Below are 17,743 nucleotides of genomic sequence, written 5' to 3' on the forward strand. Positions count from 1 at the left end.
TGACTTCACTTCATCTTATATGATGAATTTGGATGTTATACTAAATATCACCAATTCTATGTAACAGGCAGTCTGAACCAGTAATAATAGTAATGAATTGGGCTCCATGTATTGGTACAATTTTTAGAAGTCAAGTTGTTAAGACCTCATCTCCAAATAAGTATTTATTGAGGGCCTACTACATACCACACAGTGTTTGGGTGTTAAGGATTCATTAGGAAACAAATGGGACAAAAGTCTCTGTTCTTATGGAGCTTACCATCTAGGTGGGAAGGGGATAATGACAATAAACATGATAAGCAGAGAAATTGTACTGTATGCTGTACAGTGATAAGTGATAGAGAAAAAAACAACAACAAAGAGTTTATAGGTGAATGCTAGGAGAGTTGAGGACTGTGATTTCTCTAAAAAAAGGTGGGGGAAGTGGGAATAGCTAGTGCCAGGGCCCTGAGGCAGGCATGCACCTGAGTGTCAGGGAACAGCTAGGAAGCCAGGGTGGCTGAAGCATGGTGGGTGAGGCAGGGAGTGCAGGAGGCGACGGCACACAGACATCACAGGCGTGGATGGTGTCAGGCCTGGAAGGCTGTAGGGAAGATTTGGCTTTCACTGGATGTGAACTGAGGCCACTGCAAGGCTGTAAATAGTGGAGTGATGCGATCTGACTTACATTTCAGCAGGTCCACTCTGGTTACTGTGTGGAGGATAAACTGCAAGGGTAGAAGCAGGGAGATTAGTCAGGGCACTGCTGCTATAATCAAGGTAAGAGATGATGGAGGAGCAGAGGGTACTAACAGCAAAGGTGGTCTAAGGGGTGGACTCCAGGTAGATGTGTGGGCAGATTAGAAGTAGGGTGTAAAGAGAGGAATGCTGGAGTAGGATGACTCCAAGAACGAGAAACGCCGTTAATTAAGATGGGCAATCTCTTGGGTGGTGTAGGCCAGACCAGTGTTCAGTTCTGGACATGTTAAGTTCCGGAAGTCTATTGTATCTAAGTAGAGATGTCAGGGGAGGGGCCCAGGTCACAGAGCCAAATTTAAGTGTTACCGACACATATAGGGAATTTAAGGCTGTGAACGCGGATGTGATTATGTGAATGAGTGATTGTGAGAGTAAGTGTAGGCAGAGGGAAAAAAGTGACCAGGGACTGAGCCCTGGGGAATCTAATGCCAAAAATATGTTTAGCAACAGCCCCAGTTTGTCAAAACCAACAATAAAGATAAAAGAATAAATCGTTTCATTTTTAATACTGGAGTTGTTATCAGTTTAGGGATTGATATATAATTCTACTTTTATAGCTTATGACCTACAACTTTGGCTTGTTTTAATTCCTCCAACAGATGGTAAGCTCTCCTGGACAGTAGACATATTGCCTTTGTAACATCAACTGTGGAACCGTGTATACAGAGGTGCTCAATAAATACTTGTTCAGAATTTAGGTACTCTAGCACTATTCTTACCTATTCCACATGCCAACTTTCCCCTTTCTATTAATATGACCTTATCTATGAAGGGTTATAAATGACTCCCAACAGAAACCTGGCCATTTCCTAAAACACGAATGGCAAGCAGGCCTCCTGCATACCCAGCTGTTGGCTCCGAAGCTGCAGGCAGGTGACAAGAAGGGACAAAGCCTCTCCGGCAATTAGCGAGTCTTTGGTGGACACGGACTGCTGTCGTACACAGATGCCTGCGTGCAAGGCCACTGGGTCCCCTTCACTTCCAGAGCTGCAGTTGCTGCCTGGAAACATACAAAAGGAAGGTTACTGAAGGGTTACTGTGGATCCCACAGGACTCTCGAGATTATAACCCTTTAATGTGTCCATAATCCTCAAGTGAAGGTAAAGAGTTCAAGAAGACACTTTGGTCTAAGAAACAAGAGAGAATTAATCATTTACTTTGACCCCCACTGCTTTCTTTGTACTTAAAACACATTTGGAAGCACTGAAAAATACATTTATGACGAAAAACTAGTTTCAGGTGCCAGAAGCAAAAACAGTGCAATTTTGGAGGCATGTGGGAGTCTTTCTGGGTTATTAGAAATGTTCCTTATCTTGATCTAATGGGTTACACTTGCCCTAAAACTTCTGTACATTTAACATTTCTGCCCTTTACTGTGTGTATGTCAAACAGTTTAAAAGCTCTATTATCAGTGAGTTATATACACAGCAGGGAAACCAAATGAAGCTGAGAAATAAAGCTATTTATAAAGACCTAACAGAAAATAATAGGCCAAACCAAGAAAATGATTTTTCCAGGTAAATATTCTAAATGAGTTTTTATTACAGCCATAATTATTGGCCTCATGACACTTTTACACTCAGCGAGCTAAAACTCTGCTTGGTTTCTCTGTTTATTTTGCATTTATACACTTTTTCATATGACATATATAAATGAAGGATGTATATACATACATGCATACTTGAATATGCAAATCTTGAGGGTTTATTTAGCTTGATGAATTTCTGTTCATGCTCAAAAGCAAGAGAAAAGGCTTTCTTCTTTCTGTGACCCTGAATAACCTATACAAAGACGATTCTTACAGCTACTTCCTGTTCAATATTCTAATTATTTTATCCTTCTTAATCAGTACCTGAACTGCTGAGTCTGTTTCGAATTCCAGCAGGAAACAGAGAATTACTTTCTTTAATCGGCTGGCTACTCCCCACGAGGTCAAGCCGTCCTGCAGCCGCAGCCCATGACAGCCGCATGAAGCAAGCCACAGTAGACGTGAAGTCACCGACTGCCATCGTCTAAGGAAGCAAGAAAGAGCGCTGTGAGTGCCTGAACACGCCCCACTGGCTTCCGTGACCTCCTCTTGGTCTCAGTTTGCAGTCTCATTTCCCTCCAATATCATCTACAAGACAGACAGCCTTTTTCATGCTTCTGTACTGTTCAAAGACTTACAACTGCCTCTCTGCTACTCACAGTAGAGACCCTGCTCTCCAGGTTCTGGCTTCAAATCACCCATTCTGCTGTCACCATTTCCCCTCTTCACACACAGCATCTGGTCTATGTGAACCACCATGTGACCTCCTACACAGGCTTCTTTTCTAATTGCTCCCACCTTCCCTTTTACCTGAACAACTTTCCTCTCTCTAAATGAATCCATGGATATGGAATCCCTACCTATTCTTAAAGGCTTAGCCCCTCCTACATAGAATCCTGTAACAGCCGCACGTGAAGATGACTATTTCATTCCTCTTAAGCCCTGTAAAATGTCTTGCTTTGGTAGTCTTCTTACAACAATGGATGTTTTCCAGCTGAATTACAGTGAACTCTACACTAGTTGATCTCTTTCTTACTTACTGTAAGCTCCTTGAGGATGATACTCACATCAATAATTTTTATATCTGCATAGGCCCTCCCCACCAGCGGTGGCTTCTGTAAAGGAGGCCCTTGGGCCTTCTTGAACAAACACAGGTCACTTACTTGTATTGCGACTCGTGCAGCAGGAATGATCTCCTCAACTCTGATGGAAGACCGGTCAGACACTGATACCTGTCGGTAGGATGACTTCTCTGGGGTGCCACATAAGGACATTTGCCTGCTCGTCTGCCGGCTGACATTTCGGAATGGGCGAGAAGAAAGTGCTTCTATGCCGTCTTTGGTGAGGTCTTCATCCAATAAGGTTGGCAATGTCTGTCCCACGAGTAAAAATCTTAAAAGGAAATAAGCTAGGCTAAGCCAAGGTCATTTCATACTATGTTTAAAGGATGGGATCTGGAAGAAAGAGTCAAGAATAGCCATCTGAGAGTAATCAATAGATTTACGTACCTTGCCAGTTGTAGACAGATGGAATAAACGCCCTGCCTTGTTTCATAGTCTACTTCTGATGGAATGGAATCCCTCTGCATGACATTTACAACCAAACTTCAAAAAAAAAAAAAGAAAAAAGAAAAGGCAGGATATTTAAGACTTCTGTTTCTTCCACAGGCAATTTTCTATAAGTAGTTTGAAAGTGAAAGTGAAGTCGCTCAGTCGTGTCCGACTCTTTGCGACCCCATGGACTGTATCCTATCAGGCTCCTCTGTCTATGGGATTTTCCAGGCAAGAGTGCTGGAGTGGATTGCCATTTCCTTCTCCAGGGGATCTTCCCGACCCAGGAACTGAACCCGGGTCTCCCACATTGCAGGCAGATGCTTTACTGTCTAAGCCACTAGGGAAGCTCTCCATATAAGTAGTTTAATGCTTATCAATTACTTAAAATTCTTACATGATCCTTACATATAAATGGATCACACAGATTCCTATCACAACAATTTCTTATGGTACATATAACCTTCCTGGTTCAGAATTAAAATCAGACTCCTTTCTTAGCCAAAAAGATAACCAATACAGAGTGTTTGGACAGCTTTCCTTCTCACTAACTTGTATAAGTTCCTCAATCAACTGCTATCTTGGTATTAGAAGAGCTATCAATTCAAAAGTATATCCAGAATTGCTGTATTCTCCAAAGCTTGTTTTTCACATCTACTATCACCTACATTGCTGTAAAAGCTCCCCAACTCTTCTTCTTGCTTCTACTCTTGAAGCTTCACCTCCAAAATCTATTCTCAAAAGATCAACCAGAATGATCCCTTAAAAATGGAGGCTACCATGGGATTCCTCGGGACAAAATCCTCCCATGGTTTCCAATTTCCTTCACAGTAGCCTGTAAAATCCTGCATACCCTGACCTCTGGTATCTCTGTAGCCTCACGCCCCCTACCCTTTTCCCCTCACTCAGCCCCAATCACACTAGCCCCCTGCTGGCTTTACAGACACCAGGTCGACCCTCACAGGGGCTCGCGTTGGATGCTCCTCTGGACAGCTTTCCCCGGCATCTCCAGATCTTGCCCCCTCACCTCCTTTGGGTCTTTGTAAAATATCCCCCCAAGAAATGAAGTCTTCTCTGATCACTCCATTGAACAAACCCTCCCCCTACCCACCTTCCCTAACCACCCGCTCTTCTTTGTCTTATTTTGCTCAATAGCTTTTATCGCCACCTGACATACTTTTACTTCTTTATTGTCTTCCCTTCTAGACTATCATCTTCACAAGGACATGGATTATTGTTTTATCAGTGCACTGCTCTGTTTCTAGTACTCAGAATGATGCCTAGCATGTACAGTGACATTCAGAAATAAGCCAGAATTAAAATGCCTTTGTTAGCATAGCTCTGTAATTGGCTGAGTGATCTGAAATGAGTTTTCACCCTCTATTTCCACTTCTGTTTCTAGTCCCCTTGATCTCTGCAAGGTCTCACCCAAGCTCTCTTCCCTAAAGGCCTCTAACAGAATTCCTTCAATTACCCTCTGCTCAAAATTCAAGCTGGTTTTCACTCTTTTCTTTCCTGAAGGAGACAGCAGGCCTACTTTATGGAACATATCTTCCAACTGCAGTGGAATTTAGCCCCACTGGTTGATTGCCCCCCTTTATCTTTATTCTTTTCTTTTTCATTGGTCTTTAGTCAGCTCACAATGAGAACCAAGGCTTCTCCAAGGTAAAATGGAAAAGCAAACTTTCTCTTCAGTTATCCTATCCTTCAAACTTCGGTCACCTCCTTTTCTCTCACTCGTACGGTAGAGATTTCCACTTACTGATTCTGCTTCCCAGCCTTTCACTTGCCAGGGTCTCAGGCTGCAAGGCTTTCTTTCCTTATACACGATGCCTCCTTCAACATCCAGTGCCATTCTCCACTTCTCTCAAGAGCATCATGTCCAAACCATCCCCTTCATGTGACTCACAGAGATCTTTTGCACAATCAAACTCACTTCTCTTGACTTTCCCAGTTTCCTCCATCTTATCTTCATTCCCCATATGGACTAAAGAGTTATCATTCACTCATTCTTCCAAGCTAGAAATCATAGGGCCATTTAAAAAATGTTTCCTCCTCTATATCTGTGCTTCCCAGGTGGTTCAGTGGTAAAGAATCCACCTGCCAATGCAGAAGACACAGGTTTGATCCCTGCATTGGGAAGATTCCCTGGAGAAGGAAATGGCAACCCACTCCAGTATATTATTGCCTGGGAAATCCTATGGCCAGAGGAGCCTGGTGAGCTACAGTCCAAGGAGTCGCAAAAGCTGGACATGACTTAGAGACTAAACAGCAACAACAATCTTGCATCTAATCATAAAGACTTTTCTACTTCATCTTAAAAAGGTCCCTCTACCACTGTCCCAAATTTAGAAGCTGTCATTGCCTCTCTGGAGCACTGCAACAGTTCTTACAGTCCTCCCTGCCTCCAGTCTCTTCCACCTGCATTCACCGTTTCTACTGCAGTCAGAGTAACTGTTCTAGCTAACTCCTGGCTTAGACACCTCCTGTTTTTACAAGGTAATGCTGAAATTCCTCAGTATGACCCCCTATTCACAATCTTTCTCCTTTGTCCTTTGCTCTAGTCTCACCAGGCAACTGTAGTTCCCAAGACAGTCCCGGGCTTCCATGCTTTCCCTCATCCCCACCTCTCCTCTGGCTGAGAATGTCCTTCCCCCCTTAATTACCTAGAGAATGGTGACTCATCTGTTTCCAGCTCAGATGTCACTTTCTGGGAAAGTGAAAGTGAAGTCGCTCAGTCGCGTCCGACCTTCAGCGACCCCATGGACTGCAGCCTACCAGGCTCCTCCGTCCCTGGGATTCTCCAGGCAAGAGTACTGGAGTGGGCTGCCATTTCCTTCTCCAATGCATGAAAGTGAAAAGTGAAAGTGAAGTCGCTCAGTTGTGTCTGACCCTTAGCGACCCCATGGACTGCAGCCTACCAGGCTCCTCCATCCATGGGATTTTCCAGGCAAGAGTACTGGAGTGGGGTATTACCCCAAGCAAATCTTACCATTTTAACCACTGCTTTCTTCCCCACTTCATCCCACAAAGCACCTTGTATAAGCCTCTGTTTCAATACCTGCAATAACCATTTGTTATTCTTTGTTAAACCCTGAGGCTCTCAAAGGCAGGGATAATATCTTCCCCCAGTGCTAATGCCTTGCACAACATAGATTACTAAGAATCAGATCCACCTTATCTCAAACTGATGTGGGAGTGACCAGAAACAGCACAGTCTCCTCTCCTCTTGAGAATTTCCCCTACCACCAAAGGGGAAAGACACATGCTTCTGTCAGTTTTCCAAATAATCAAAAGTCATTAAAATATTTAAAAATATTCTAAAGACAGAAACATCATTCCTTCTTATTACAACTCCTATAATACTTCAAATCACGTCTTGTAGGCATAAATAAGGCCTGGCAGGAGAAATTAACTAAGATAACTCTATTCATTTTCTGCAATTCCTATAATACAATATTGAAACTCTAACCTCAAACCTCCTGCTTTGAGGAAGTTCTCACAAAACGATTTTGCACAATTTCTTGCCATGTCATCATCAGCTGTTGGCATGAGTTTGGAGCTTAGAACCTTGGAAAAGAGATAAAGCATAATTAATCATCCCAACATTTCCAGTAGAAATTATTCCTTTAACCAAGTAAAGCAATCAGACACCTTGAGTCAGAGTCTCTTTAACTGCTGCTCTTTCTACCTCCAGTAGTATAAGGAGGCTGATGTTTCACAAACAGTTCCATTTACTTAGCATGAAAAATCTTCCTGTTTTTAGAGAGCTAGTATGCTCCTCTTTCATGAAACCAGCAAATGTGAATGTCTCAGGCTCCAGACCTGCCTAAGAGCAGGTAACATTATGTGTTATGCGGATATGTTCTAAAAAAAGTATATAAACCGAAATTTTATAACAGTCCATTTATTATAAATACTGGATGAGTTTCCTGATAATGATTCGAACTCCTATTTACTCAGCAACTGTCTACCAGGTACTAGGCATAAGATGAAGTACTTAATTTGCTCTGTCTCTTAATCTCGCTCTGTAAGGCATAGGTATTTTATTCTACAGGGAAAGACTGAGACCTGAGAGGTTATGTGACCTCCCACCTGTGGTCACACAGTTAGAATTTGAGTCTAGATGGGTCTCACTCTAACATCCATGCCCTTTTTACGACACTGTAGTGTCCACCTAAAGGAAACTATTTTCACATAAATAATCAACCTGTAGTATGAGACTACAAATTTAGCTCACATCCTAGTTTTACCACCGACTAGTCGGCAGATCTCACATACGTAATTTTCCCTTTTGCCTCAGTATTCTCATTGGGTAAATGAGGACAATAATTACCTTTCTCAGAGTATTGTTTGTAAGTAAGATAGCACAAACTTAAGGTGCTTAGTATAAGCACTGGCACAAGACAAGTGCCCAGGAAACAACTGCTTATTTAGTTACGACTTAAATTTTTTAAAGCTCATAGCCTCAGTTTTCCCAAGGTTTTAATCTAGACGTAATTCAAGATCCTTTCTTTATTAAAAAAAAATCTGCTTCTATGAACTTATTAGTAATTTTAGGAGCTTAGATTCTTAATGTGATATTTTTGTCTAAAGATGCTTTCTTCCTAAGTTGCCCTTTGGGAAACTGGTTTGCCAGCTTCAGATCACAACCATCATTCAGGAGAATGGGAACCTTCTGCTATCCTAACCCTTTCTAAGTGTTGACAGCCACAGGCACACACTCCCCATGCTTAATGGACAGCAATTTAGTGAGGGTGAAAGGTTTTCCCAAAGGAATGGGTACTTGGAATATCCACTCTGAATTTCCCTAGAAGCCAAACATAAGTTAAAGATCGAAATGCAAGGACATTAACCTTTCAGGTAACAGTAAAAAGAAGTGCTTTGGGGGTGTTATGGTTTCTACATTTTTTATAGAGCAAAAGGCAACCTATCAGAGGAATTCCCAGTTAATCTGAAGTTCTAAAATAAGACTGGGGATGATTTATACAGTCCTTTGGCTCTAAGATAATGCAATCTAAGTAGCTGATGACAAACCAGACCCACTGCTGGGTCATTGTGCTTTTCAGGGTGCTCTCAAATGTGGGTGTTAAGATTTATACCTTAACTTTCTGAGACAATCATTCAAAAGCAGATAACAAATGTGGCAGCAATGCAAGATACAAATTTTATAAGACTGAATTAGCCAAGAATTTCTAGGTAATTTTCTGTTTTGGAATACTGTATGTATTTTTAAATGTTCACAAGAAATGAGGTCATACTTTATTTTTAAAATACATGCTAAATATTTTTTCCTTTTGGACCCAACAAACATTTACACAGGAACAATTATTTTAAGGCAACTAAGAAACATTATCACAGCTCTGCCATACAAACATAAATAATGAGTTAAGCACAAACATGAGTGAATATGACTTTATACTCCAAATTAGACTGTCAGATGAAATAAAACGTTGAAATCATGCCTGAGTAGGTACCTTCTTGCCAATTGTGACCTTTGTTGTGATTCAAAACCTACTGAAGATAAATGGTAATTTGATAATTAAGGTTGCTCAGGCACTGATCTGGATTCCTTAATAAACAACTAACTAAACAGAACAATTTAAGGTAAAACAAAATCATTCAGGGCTTTATATTCCCTAGAACTTTATGTGCCCTGAGGGTCTGGCCCATCACTTTCTAAGAGCAGGGCAGTTTCCACCTCCACAGTGCTTTGCTACGGTTCTGATTCCAGGACTCGGCCTATCCAGCCTCTCCTAGGTCTTACTCATAAGAACCTGGAGCAATTATCACATCTTTTCAACTCTGTGGTAGTTAAAACTACCACAATGATTTGTAGACACTAAATAATTAGTAAAGTTTACTGAACTGAATCTACTAATTTAAAGCTACTGTTAGGAAGGAGGGCAACAAAAATATTCTTTTGCTTTTTAATAAAATAGCTTTCTAAAAAAACCCTAAAATAATAACGTTAAATGTGTTTCCTGAGAAACTACTTATAAAGCTTCATTAATGGCAACAAATTGCAACAGCTTTTTTAAAAAGTTAGGATGCATTTAGTAACAAGGCTGAAGATTAATAACTGACATTATAAACACTTGCAAAACTTCCAGAGGAAGTTAATTACACATTTTTATACACTAGGCTTCCTAATTATTTATTTACATGCTATTTTACAAGTATAACAATGTACACAGGTATAAGTTGGGGGAAAAAAGAGCATTTTCAAAGTCGAAAACAATAAAACACTTCAATTTATAGTCTATTTACTTATTTCTGACATCTGAAAGCATGAATTTTCACACCAAAATGAATCTGTTAAAATTAAATTTTAAAAATAAGCTTTCTTACTTCTAAGTTGTAGAGCACTCTGAAGGTGGACATTCCTGGAGCGAAAGATCGAAACAGACTTTCTAAAATTGAACTGGCGCTTGGCTGATGCTGCTGCTTAGAAGACAGGGATGGAGACTTTGAAGACTGAGAACTTGTTTCAGACAGCAATGTTTTCTAAGTTTAAAATAATGAAAAAGGACACAGATGAAGGAGAAACATTATCACTATATATTATAATATTATTTTCCACTTTAATATACTCAAATCATCGACATTTTCTAAAAAAATTAACCTGAAAGCCACATCACTCTTCAGTTATTAACGAAGCACTGAACTCCATCACACAGACCGTAAGTGGTCTACAGCATTCCATTCTATAGGAATGCCTCTGGGATTGTATTCTAAGCAACACTAGCAAGGCCATCCTAATTTATTTCCAGGTTTTTAAAATTTGTACTACTGAACTCTGATAATTAAATTATAAGATTGCAGAGTAGTAGTTTTGAGAATTTTGGGGGGTTAGTTCTAATAATAGAGTTTACAATTACATTAGTTCTCTTCTCCCTCAAATTAATAAATAATGTATATGTGATAAGGTTCTGACCTGATCTAAATAATAATCACTGAAATACAAAGTTCATAGCTTAGTTTTAACAACTTTGTTCTAAATGAATTTATTCTGAAAATACAATTAAACAATATTATAAATAAAACATTTTTAGTATAAACTCTTAAGGAACAAGATTCTAAAAATTAAACAAAAGGAACTTTAAATACCAACTGTGAAAAAATTAAGTGATAACTCATTTATGCAAGCAACTCAAACATATGCAACAATCACACTCAGAGAGGCATCATGACAGAAGAAAAACATCACAGTTGAATGAGAATGAGAGTCTGACCCTAGATGAGACACTTCATTACTCTGGGTTTAGGTTTCCTCATATAAAACATGAAGGCGGCAGAAGTAGATGACATTAAAGGTTCTTGCAGTTCTAAAGTTTGATGTTATTATTGGCTATAGATAATTTAAAAGTCATTATGAAGTTCAGATTTCCATTTAGAGCAACAGTATTTTTCTAAAGAAAAAAATCTGTTATGGGAAAGATGGTATCATATGACCTTTATGTGATGCTATGTTGCATTTTTACTGAATCATGATATAAAATTTCCATGCCTGTTAAATAACTATCCAAGATACTCATACCTTTCTTCCTAAAGAATCAAGTTGATCAAGGGCTTCCTGAATGGCTGGATCAGTAGGTATCAAGAGCAGAAGCTTTCGTACTCGTAGAGTTATCCTGAAATTTTTCAAATGTGAATTTTTTTTTCTTAAGAGCCACAGTTTCAAATTAAAAACAGTCAAATGTAGCAGGGGATGTGAAGTGATATACATATTAAGAGAACATTTATTTGGTTCCCTAACTTTAATAGCTTGCTCTCTTGCAAGCTTCACAAACATTTCTATTTACCTTGGCTCCTCCAGATTGGCCAGCTGGTAAAGCATGTCGAATACATTACACACAAGTGCCATCACCACACCAGGGAGGGATTTCTCCTGAGGGAAAAAGCAAAACAGAGATACAAACTCACAAAAGAATTTTCTTCTTTTCTAATCAAAGGTACAAACAATAAAATGACTGGTTCTGAAAGACTGGCTACTGTAAAACTTGGGGATTCCATGGCAGCACAGTGGTAAAGAATCTGCCTGCAATGCAGGAGATGCAAATTCAACCGCTGGGTTGGAAGATCCTCTGGAGAAGGGAACGGCCAACCACTCCAGTATTCTTGCCTGGAGAATACCACGGACAGAGGAGCCTGGTGGCCTACAGTCCGTAAGGCTGCAAAGGATTGGACATGACTGAGTGACTTTCACTTTGACTTCTCTGTCTTAATACTGCTCTGAGTAGGATTTCATTCTTAAATTCTTACTACATGAAGAATATGGCTGGAACGCAGGAGACCTCAGTTTAATTCCTGGGTCAGGAAGATCTGCTGGAGAATAGGCTACCCATTCCAGAATTCTCGGGCTTCCCTTGTGGCTCAGCTGGTAAAGAATCCGCCTATAATGTGTAACACTGTACAGGAGGTGGTGACCAAAACCATCCCCAAGGAAAAGAAACGTAAGAAGGCAAAGTGCTTATCTGAGGAGGCCTTACAAACAGATGGGAAAAGAGACGCGAAAGGTAAAGGAGATGGGGAGAGATAAACCCAACTGAATGCAGAGTTCCAGAGAAGAGCAAGGAAAGGTAAGAGAGCCTTCTCAAGTGAACAATGCAAAGAAATAGAGGAAAACAATAGAATGGGAAAGACCAGAGATCTCTTTAAGAAAACTGGAGATACCAAGGGGACATTTCATGCAAAGATGGGCTCAATAAAGGACAAAAACAGAAAGAACCTAACAGAAGCAGAAGAGATTAAGAAAAGGTGGCAAGAATGGAAGAACTGTTCAAAAACCTCTTAATGACCCAGATAACCACGATGGTGTGGTCACTCGCCTAGAGCCAGACATCCTGGAGTGTGAAGTCAAGTGGGCCTTAAGAAGCATTACAAAAAACCAAGCTAGTGGAGGTGATGGAATTCCAGCTGAGCTATTTCAAATCCTGAAAGATGCTGCTGCTAAAGTGCTATACTCATTATGCCAGAAAATTTGGAAAACTCAGCAGTGGCCACAGGACTAGAAAAGGTTAGTTTTTATTCTAATCCCAAAGAAAGGCAATGCCAAAGAATGTTCAAATTACTGTACAATTGTACACATTTAAAATGCCAGCAAGATATGCTCAAAATTCTTCAAGCTTAGGCTTCAGCAGTATGAGAATCGAGAATTTCCAGAAGTACAAGCTGGATTTAAAAAAAGCAGGAACCTGAGATCAAGTTGCCAACATATGCTGGATCACAGAAAAGGCAAGGGAATTCCAAAAAAAACCCACATCTACTTCTGCTTCATTGACTATGATAAAGCCTTTGACCGTGTGGATCATAACAAACTGGAATACTGTTAATGAGATGGGAATACCACACCACCTGACCTGCCCCCCTGAGAAACCTGTAGGCAGGACAAGAGGAAACAGAACTAGACACTGAAAAATGGACTGGTTCCAAATTGGGAAAGGAGTACGTCACAGCTGTATATTGTCATTCTGCTTATTTAACTTATATGCAGAGTATATCATGTGAAACGCTGGGCTGGATGAATCACAAGCTGCAGTTAAGATTGCTGGGAGAAATACCAACAACCTCAGATATGCAGATGATACCATTTTAATGGCAGAAAATAAAGAGGAACTAAAGAGCCTCCTGATGAAGGTGAGAGAGGAGAGTGAAAAAGCTGGCTTAAAACTCAGCATTCAAAAAATGAAGATCATGGCATCCAATCCTATCACTTCATGGCAAATAAATGGGGAAAATGTGAAAACAGTGTCAGATTTCATTTTTTTATGCTCCAAAATCACTGTAGAAGGTGACTGCAGCCACAAAATTAAGAGACATCAAGTGATAAAAGACACTTGCTCCTTGGAACAGTACCTATAACAAACCTAGACAGTGTATTCAAAAGCAGAGACATCACTTTGCACACAAAGGTCCATCTAGTCAAAGCCATAGTTTTTCCAGTAGTCACATACTGATGTTGAGAGTTGTACCATAAAGAAGGCTGAGTACCGAAGAACTGATGCTTTTTAATTGTGGTGCTGGAGAAGACTCTTGAGAGTCCCTTGGACTGCAACGAGATCAAACCAGTCAATACTAAAGGAAATCAACCCTAAATTGGAAGGACTAGCACCAAAGCTGAAGCTCTAATAAATACTCTGGCCACCTGATGTGAAGAGCTGACTCACTGGAAAAGCCCCTGATGCTGGAAAGATTGAAGGCAGGAGAAGTGGGCGACAGATATGAGATGGTTGGATGGCATCATTGACCTAGTGGACATGAGTCTGCGCCAACTCAGGGAGATAGTGAAGGACAGGGAAGCCTGACGTGTTGCAGTTTACGGGGTTGCAAAGAACCTGACACAACTTAGCGACTGAACAACAATGATGAAATATAAAAATGTTAAACTTGAAGATGCTATGTACGTCACTTCTGCTATTGATAAACTGTCTTAATAATGCTCTGAGTGAGATTTCATTCTTAAATTCTCACTACATGAAGAATACGCCTGCAATGCAGGAGACCCCGGTTTGATTCCTGGGTCGGGAAGATACGCTGGAGAAGGGATAGGCTACCCATTCCAGAATTCTTGGGCTTCCCTTGTGGCTCAGCTGGTAAAGAATCTGCCTGCAATGTGGGAGACCTGGGTTTGATCCCTGGGTTGGGAAGATCCCCTGGAGAAAGGAAAGGCTACCCACTCCAGTATTCTGGCCTAGAGAATTCCATGGACTGGGCAGTCCATGGGGTTGCAAAGAGTTGGACATGACTGAGTGACTCTCACTTTCACATGTAAGTATAGTTAGTTTTTAAGAAACATCACAATATTAACATTAACCCTGTAAGCTTCAGTGGTATCTATAGCAAGACTATGCTCTCTAAGTTTTAAAGAGACAGCCACACAACAATCTTACATAAGTTATTAAATGAAAGAGCTATATATAATAATCCTCTCCATTACTTAAATACTTTTACTTCACATGAGTGCTGGTTACTATCTTACTTTGTAGACTGTAAATGCATAAAGAGCAGAATGTCTTTTTTCAGTTTTGTACCCCTGGTGCTGAGCTCAGTTCCTGCCACAGAGAAGGTACAAAAAACCTTGAATGATTCATAAAATCATTCAAGAAATACTGACTACCTATTATGTTTCACTATTGTTTTAGGTGCTGGAAATACAGTAGTGAGCAAAACATTCAGAGGTCTGCTCTCACAGAGCTTACATTTCACTGGGGAGAGAAATAGGGACATTAAACAAATGAATATTTTATATAGTATGTTGAGATGGAAATAAAGCAGGGAAGGGAAATGAGCCATGCAGGAGTAGGAACAGACTGAAAGTTTAGATGGGATCGCCAAGAAGGCTACAGTTGAGTGAGAGCAGGAGGAAGTGAGAAAGAACCTGGGTATCAGCAGAGAAAATGCCTGGGTATTGGGGAAGAACAAGTGCACAGGCCCTGCTATGTTTGAGGACCAACATCGAGGCCACTGCAGCTGGAACGGTGAGAGGCAGGGTGGGTCCTGGGGGAAGACCTCAGGGGAGAACACTAAGTGAGGTGGGAGGTGCTGAAGCCTCTGAACTGAGGAGTGGCATAATCTGACTGGTCTGTAAAAAGATCATGGGATGCTGGGTGCTATACACCAGAGAGACTGAACTGGAATAAGGGCAGAAGCTCTGGGACCAGACGCACAAACGGTTACCCTCAGGTGGTGGGTGGGGCGTGATGGCTGCCTGGATCTGTGTGGAAGCTGTGGAGGCAGAGGAGAGTAGCTGGCTTCTAGATACAGAGGTATTTTAAAGGTAGAGTCAAAAATTTGGTGATACATAGATGTATAAGGGAAAGAAGGGACCTCAAGATTCAGGCATGAATCCCTAGAAGAATGAAATGGGCATTATCTGAAACAGGACAAGACTGTGGGATGAAGAGGTTTGGGGAAGGAGCAGGTGGTGGGAAAGCGGGCAGCAGCTCAGTTTCAAGAGTTAGAATGGAGTGTCTATCACACATTTAAGAGGAGATGCTGTGTTGAGTAGTTGGTTCCATGTAGAGACGGTAAAGAATTCGCCTGCAGTGTAGGAGACTTGAGTTCGATCCCTGGGTTGGGAAGATGCCCTTGAGAAGGGAATGGTAACCCACTCCAGAATTCTTGCCTGAAAAATCCCATGGACAGAGGAGCCTGGTGGGCTACAGTCCATGGGGTGGCAAAGAGTTGGACTAGACAGAGTGACTAACACAACAACCTACACTTCAAGCTAAAGATAAAAGTTGGGGTGTTATCAATGTATATGTAATATATATAGTTTTGAAATTGGATGAGATTCCTAAGTAAGATTCCTAAATAAGTGTAGACAGAGGAGAGGTCAAAGGACTGAGCCAGGGAACTTCTCTGCATACAGATCAGGAAGATAAAGCAGCAGCAGCAGAGGAGCCCAAAGAGGAAGACCTAGAGAGGGATGGAGAGGCCGGTGAGTTCTGGGAGTCAAGTGGAGAAAGTATTTCAAGGGGAAATGATCACAAGGAACAAGTCTGCTGAGACGTCAAGAAGATGAGGATTAAGAGGTGGACAAAACATGTGGAGTCTCTCTTCAAGAGGAGTCAAGAGAGGATGGTAAAGAGAGTCCAGACTCTTTCAGGGAGCTTTGCTGATTTGAAAAGGAGAGAACTGAGGCAAACTGAAGCTGAAGTTTGGGTGAAAAGACGGCAGAAATAAACAGCACATTTGACTGTTAATGGTAATGACCCAGTAGAGGACAATCAATGAAGAGAGATGTAACAGAGCAGCAAGCAGGGGCCAGGCAGAATCACTCAGACTCACAAGAGTCTGGTTCAGAAGACTGATAAAGGACATAGTCTTCTCCCAACTGCTACTGCTGCTGCTAAGTCACTTCAGTCGTGTCCGACTCTGTGCGACCCCATAGACGGCAGCCCACCGGGCTCCCTCGTCCCTGGGATTCTCCAGGCAAGAACACTGGAGTGGGTTGCCATTTCCTCCTCCAATGCATGAAAGTGAAAAGTCAAAGTGAAGTTGCTCAGTCATGTCCAACCCTCAGCGACCCCATGGACTGCAGCCTACCAGGCTCCCCCATCCATGGGATTTTCCAGGTAGGAGTACTGGAGTGGGGTGCCATTGCCTTCTCCTTCTCCCAACTAAATCCCAGCATTTCTGTGATATGGTTCTGAAGAGTCAGGACTTACTAGGAAAGGACATAATCATCCAAACCTGTATGGGCTGAAGGCAAAACTTCATGAGGTTAAGTTCTTGCTTTGCACTTGAAGATTATCACTGGATACCTGTTCCATGGCATATGATGAGCTGAACACCCCGCTGCTGCTGCTGCTGGAGCTGGTTGAGGAATCTGCGGAGCTCCCAGATGGTGTCCCACTGCCAGAAGTCTTCACTGTGAGGATTTGTTCATCAGAGAAGCCCAGCTGGTGGAGTAGCTTTTGATCTTTATTCACTGTCAGCTGCAGAAAGTGGTTTCTTAATTACTACTGAGAAGGAAAAGAGAGGAGAATATTGACAACAGACTAAAGTGACACAAAATGTGTATTTACACCTACCAGACTGTCATTTGTAAATATCTGTATACTGTCCACTGGAGAGCACAACTGCTTGGCTATCTTCCACCGGACACTCCCTATAGTTTCATTACTGTGAGCCTGTAAAATGAAGTGAAACAATATTGTAATTCGCTCATCGATTAATTTAAACAGCTACTAGTGAGCACCTTATATGTACTGGGCACTGCTGCAGAAGCTGGGAACATAGCAGAGAACCCAAAGACAAGAACCCTTGCCCTCATGAGGCTTCCCCGCTGCAGTAATTAAACATCCTATTCCATACGTCACTCCCCATCATGCATGTAATCAAATTTCAAATCCTTCCACTGCAGAGCCTTCCATTCTTCCCCTTCTCACTGTGCTCTAGTCACACCAGCCACTTTCCTTGC

At 41.4% G+C, this 17,743-nt stretch overlaps 1 protein-coding gene across 8 annotated transcripts in view; it reads right to left on the minus strand.

Moving 5' to 3' along the window:
* USP24 (ubiquitin specific peptidase 24) overlaps positions 1–17,743 on the minus strand; it is a 173,156-nt gene that overhangs the window by 66,040 nt on the left and 89,373 nt on the right. For all 8 annotated transcript variants that reach the window (XM_060400190.1, XM_042248568.1, XM_015092007.3 and 5 more), the window contains 10 exons: positions 17,355–17,453; positions 17,085–17,258; positions 11,622–11,707; positions 11,357–11,450; positions 10,168–10,323; positions 7,289–7,386; positions 3,775–3,870; positions 3,430–3,658; positions 2,591–2,750; positions 1,583–1,738 (listed from right to left, as the gene is read on the minus strand). In XM_060400190.1, the coding sequence (XP_060256173.1) occupies positions 1,583–1,738; positions 2,591–2,750; positions 3,430–3,658; positions 3,775–3,870; positions 7,289–7,386; positions 10,168–10,323; positions 11,357–11,450; positions 11,622–11,707; positions 17,085–17,258; positions 17,355–17,453 (1,348 nt within the window). The remainder of the gene's footprint in view (positions 1–1,582; positions 1,739–2,590; positions 2,751–3,429; positions 3,659–3,774; positions 3,871–7,288; positions 7,387–10,167; positions 10,324–11,356; positions 11,451–11,621; positions 11,708–17,084; positions 17,259–17,354; positions 17,454–17,743) is intronic.

Source organism: Ovis aries, chromosome 1 (genome assembly GCF_016772045.2).
Source record: "Ovis aries strain OAR_USU_Benz2616 breed Rambouillet chromosome 1, ARS-UI_Ramb_v3.0, whole genome shotgun sequence".
Lineage (NCBI taxonomy): Eukaryota > Metazoa > Chordata > Mammalia > Artiodactyla > Bovidae > Ovis > Ovis aries.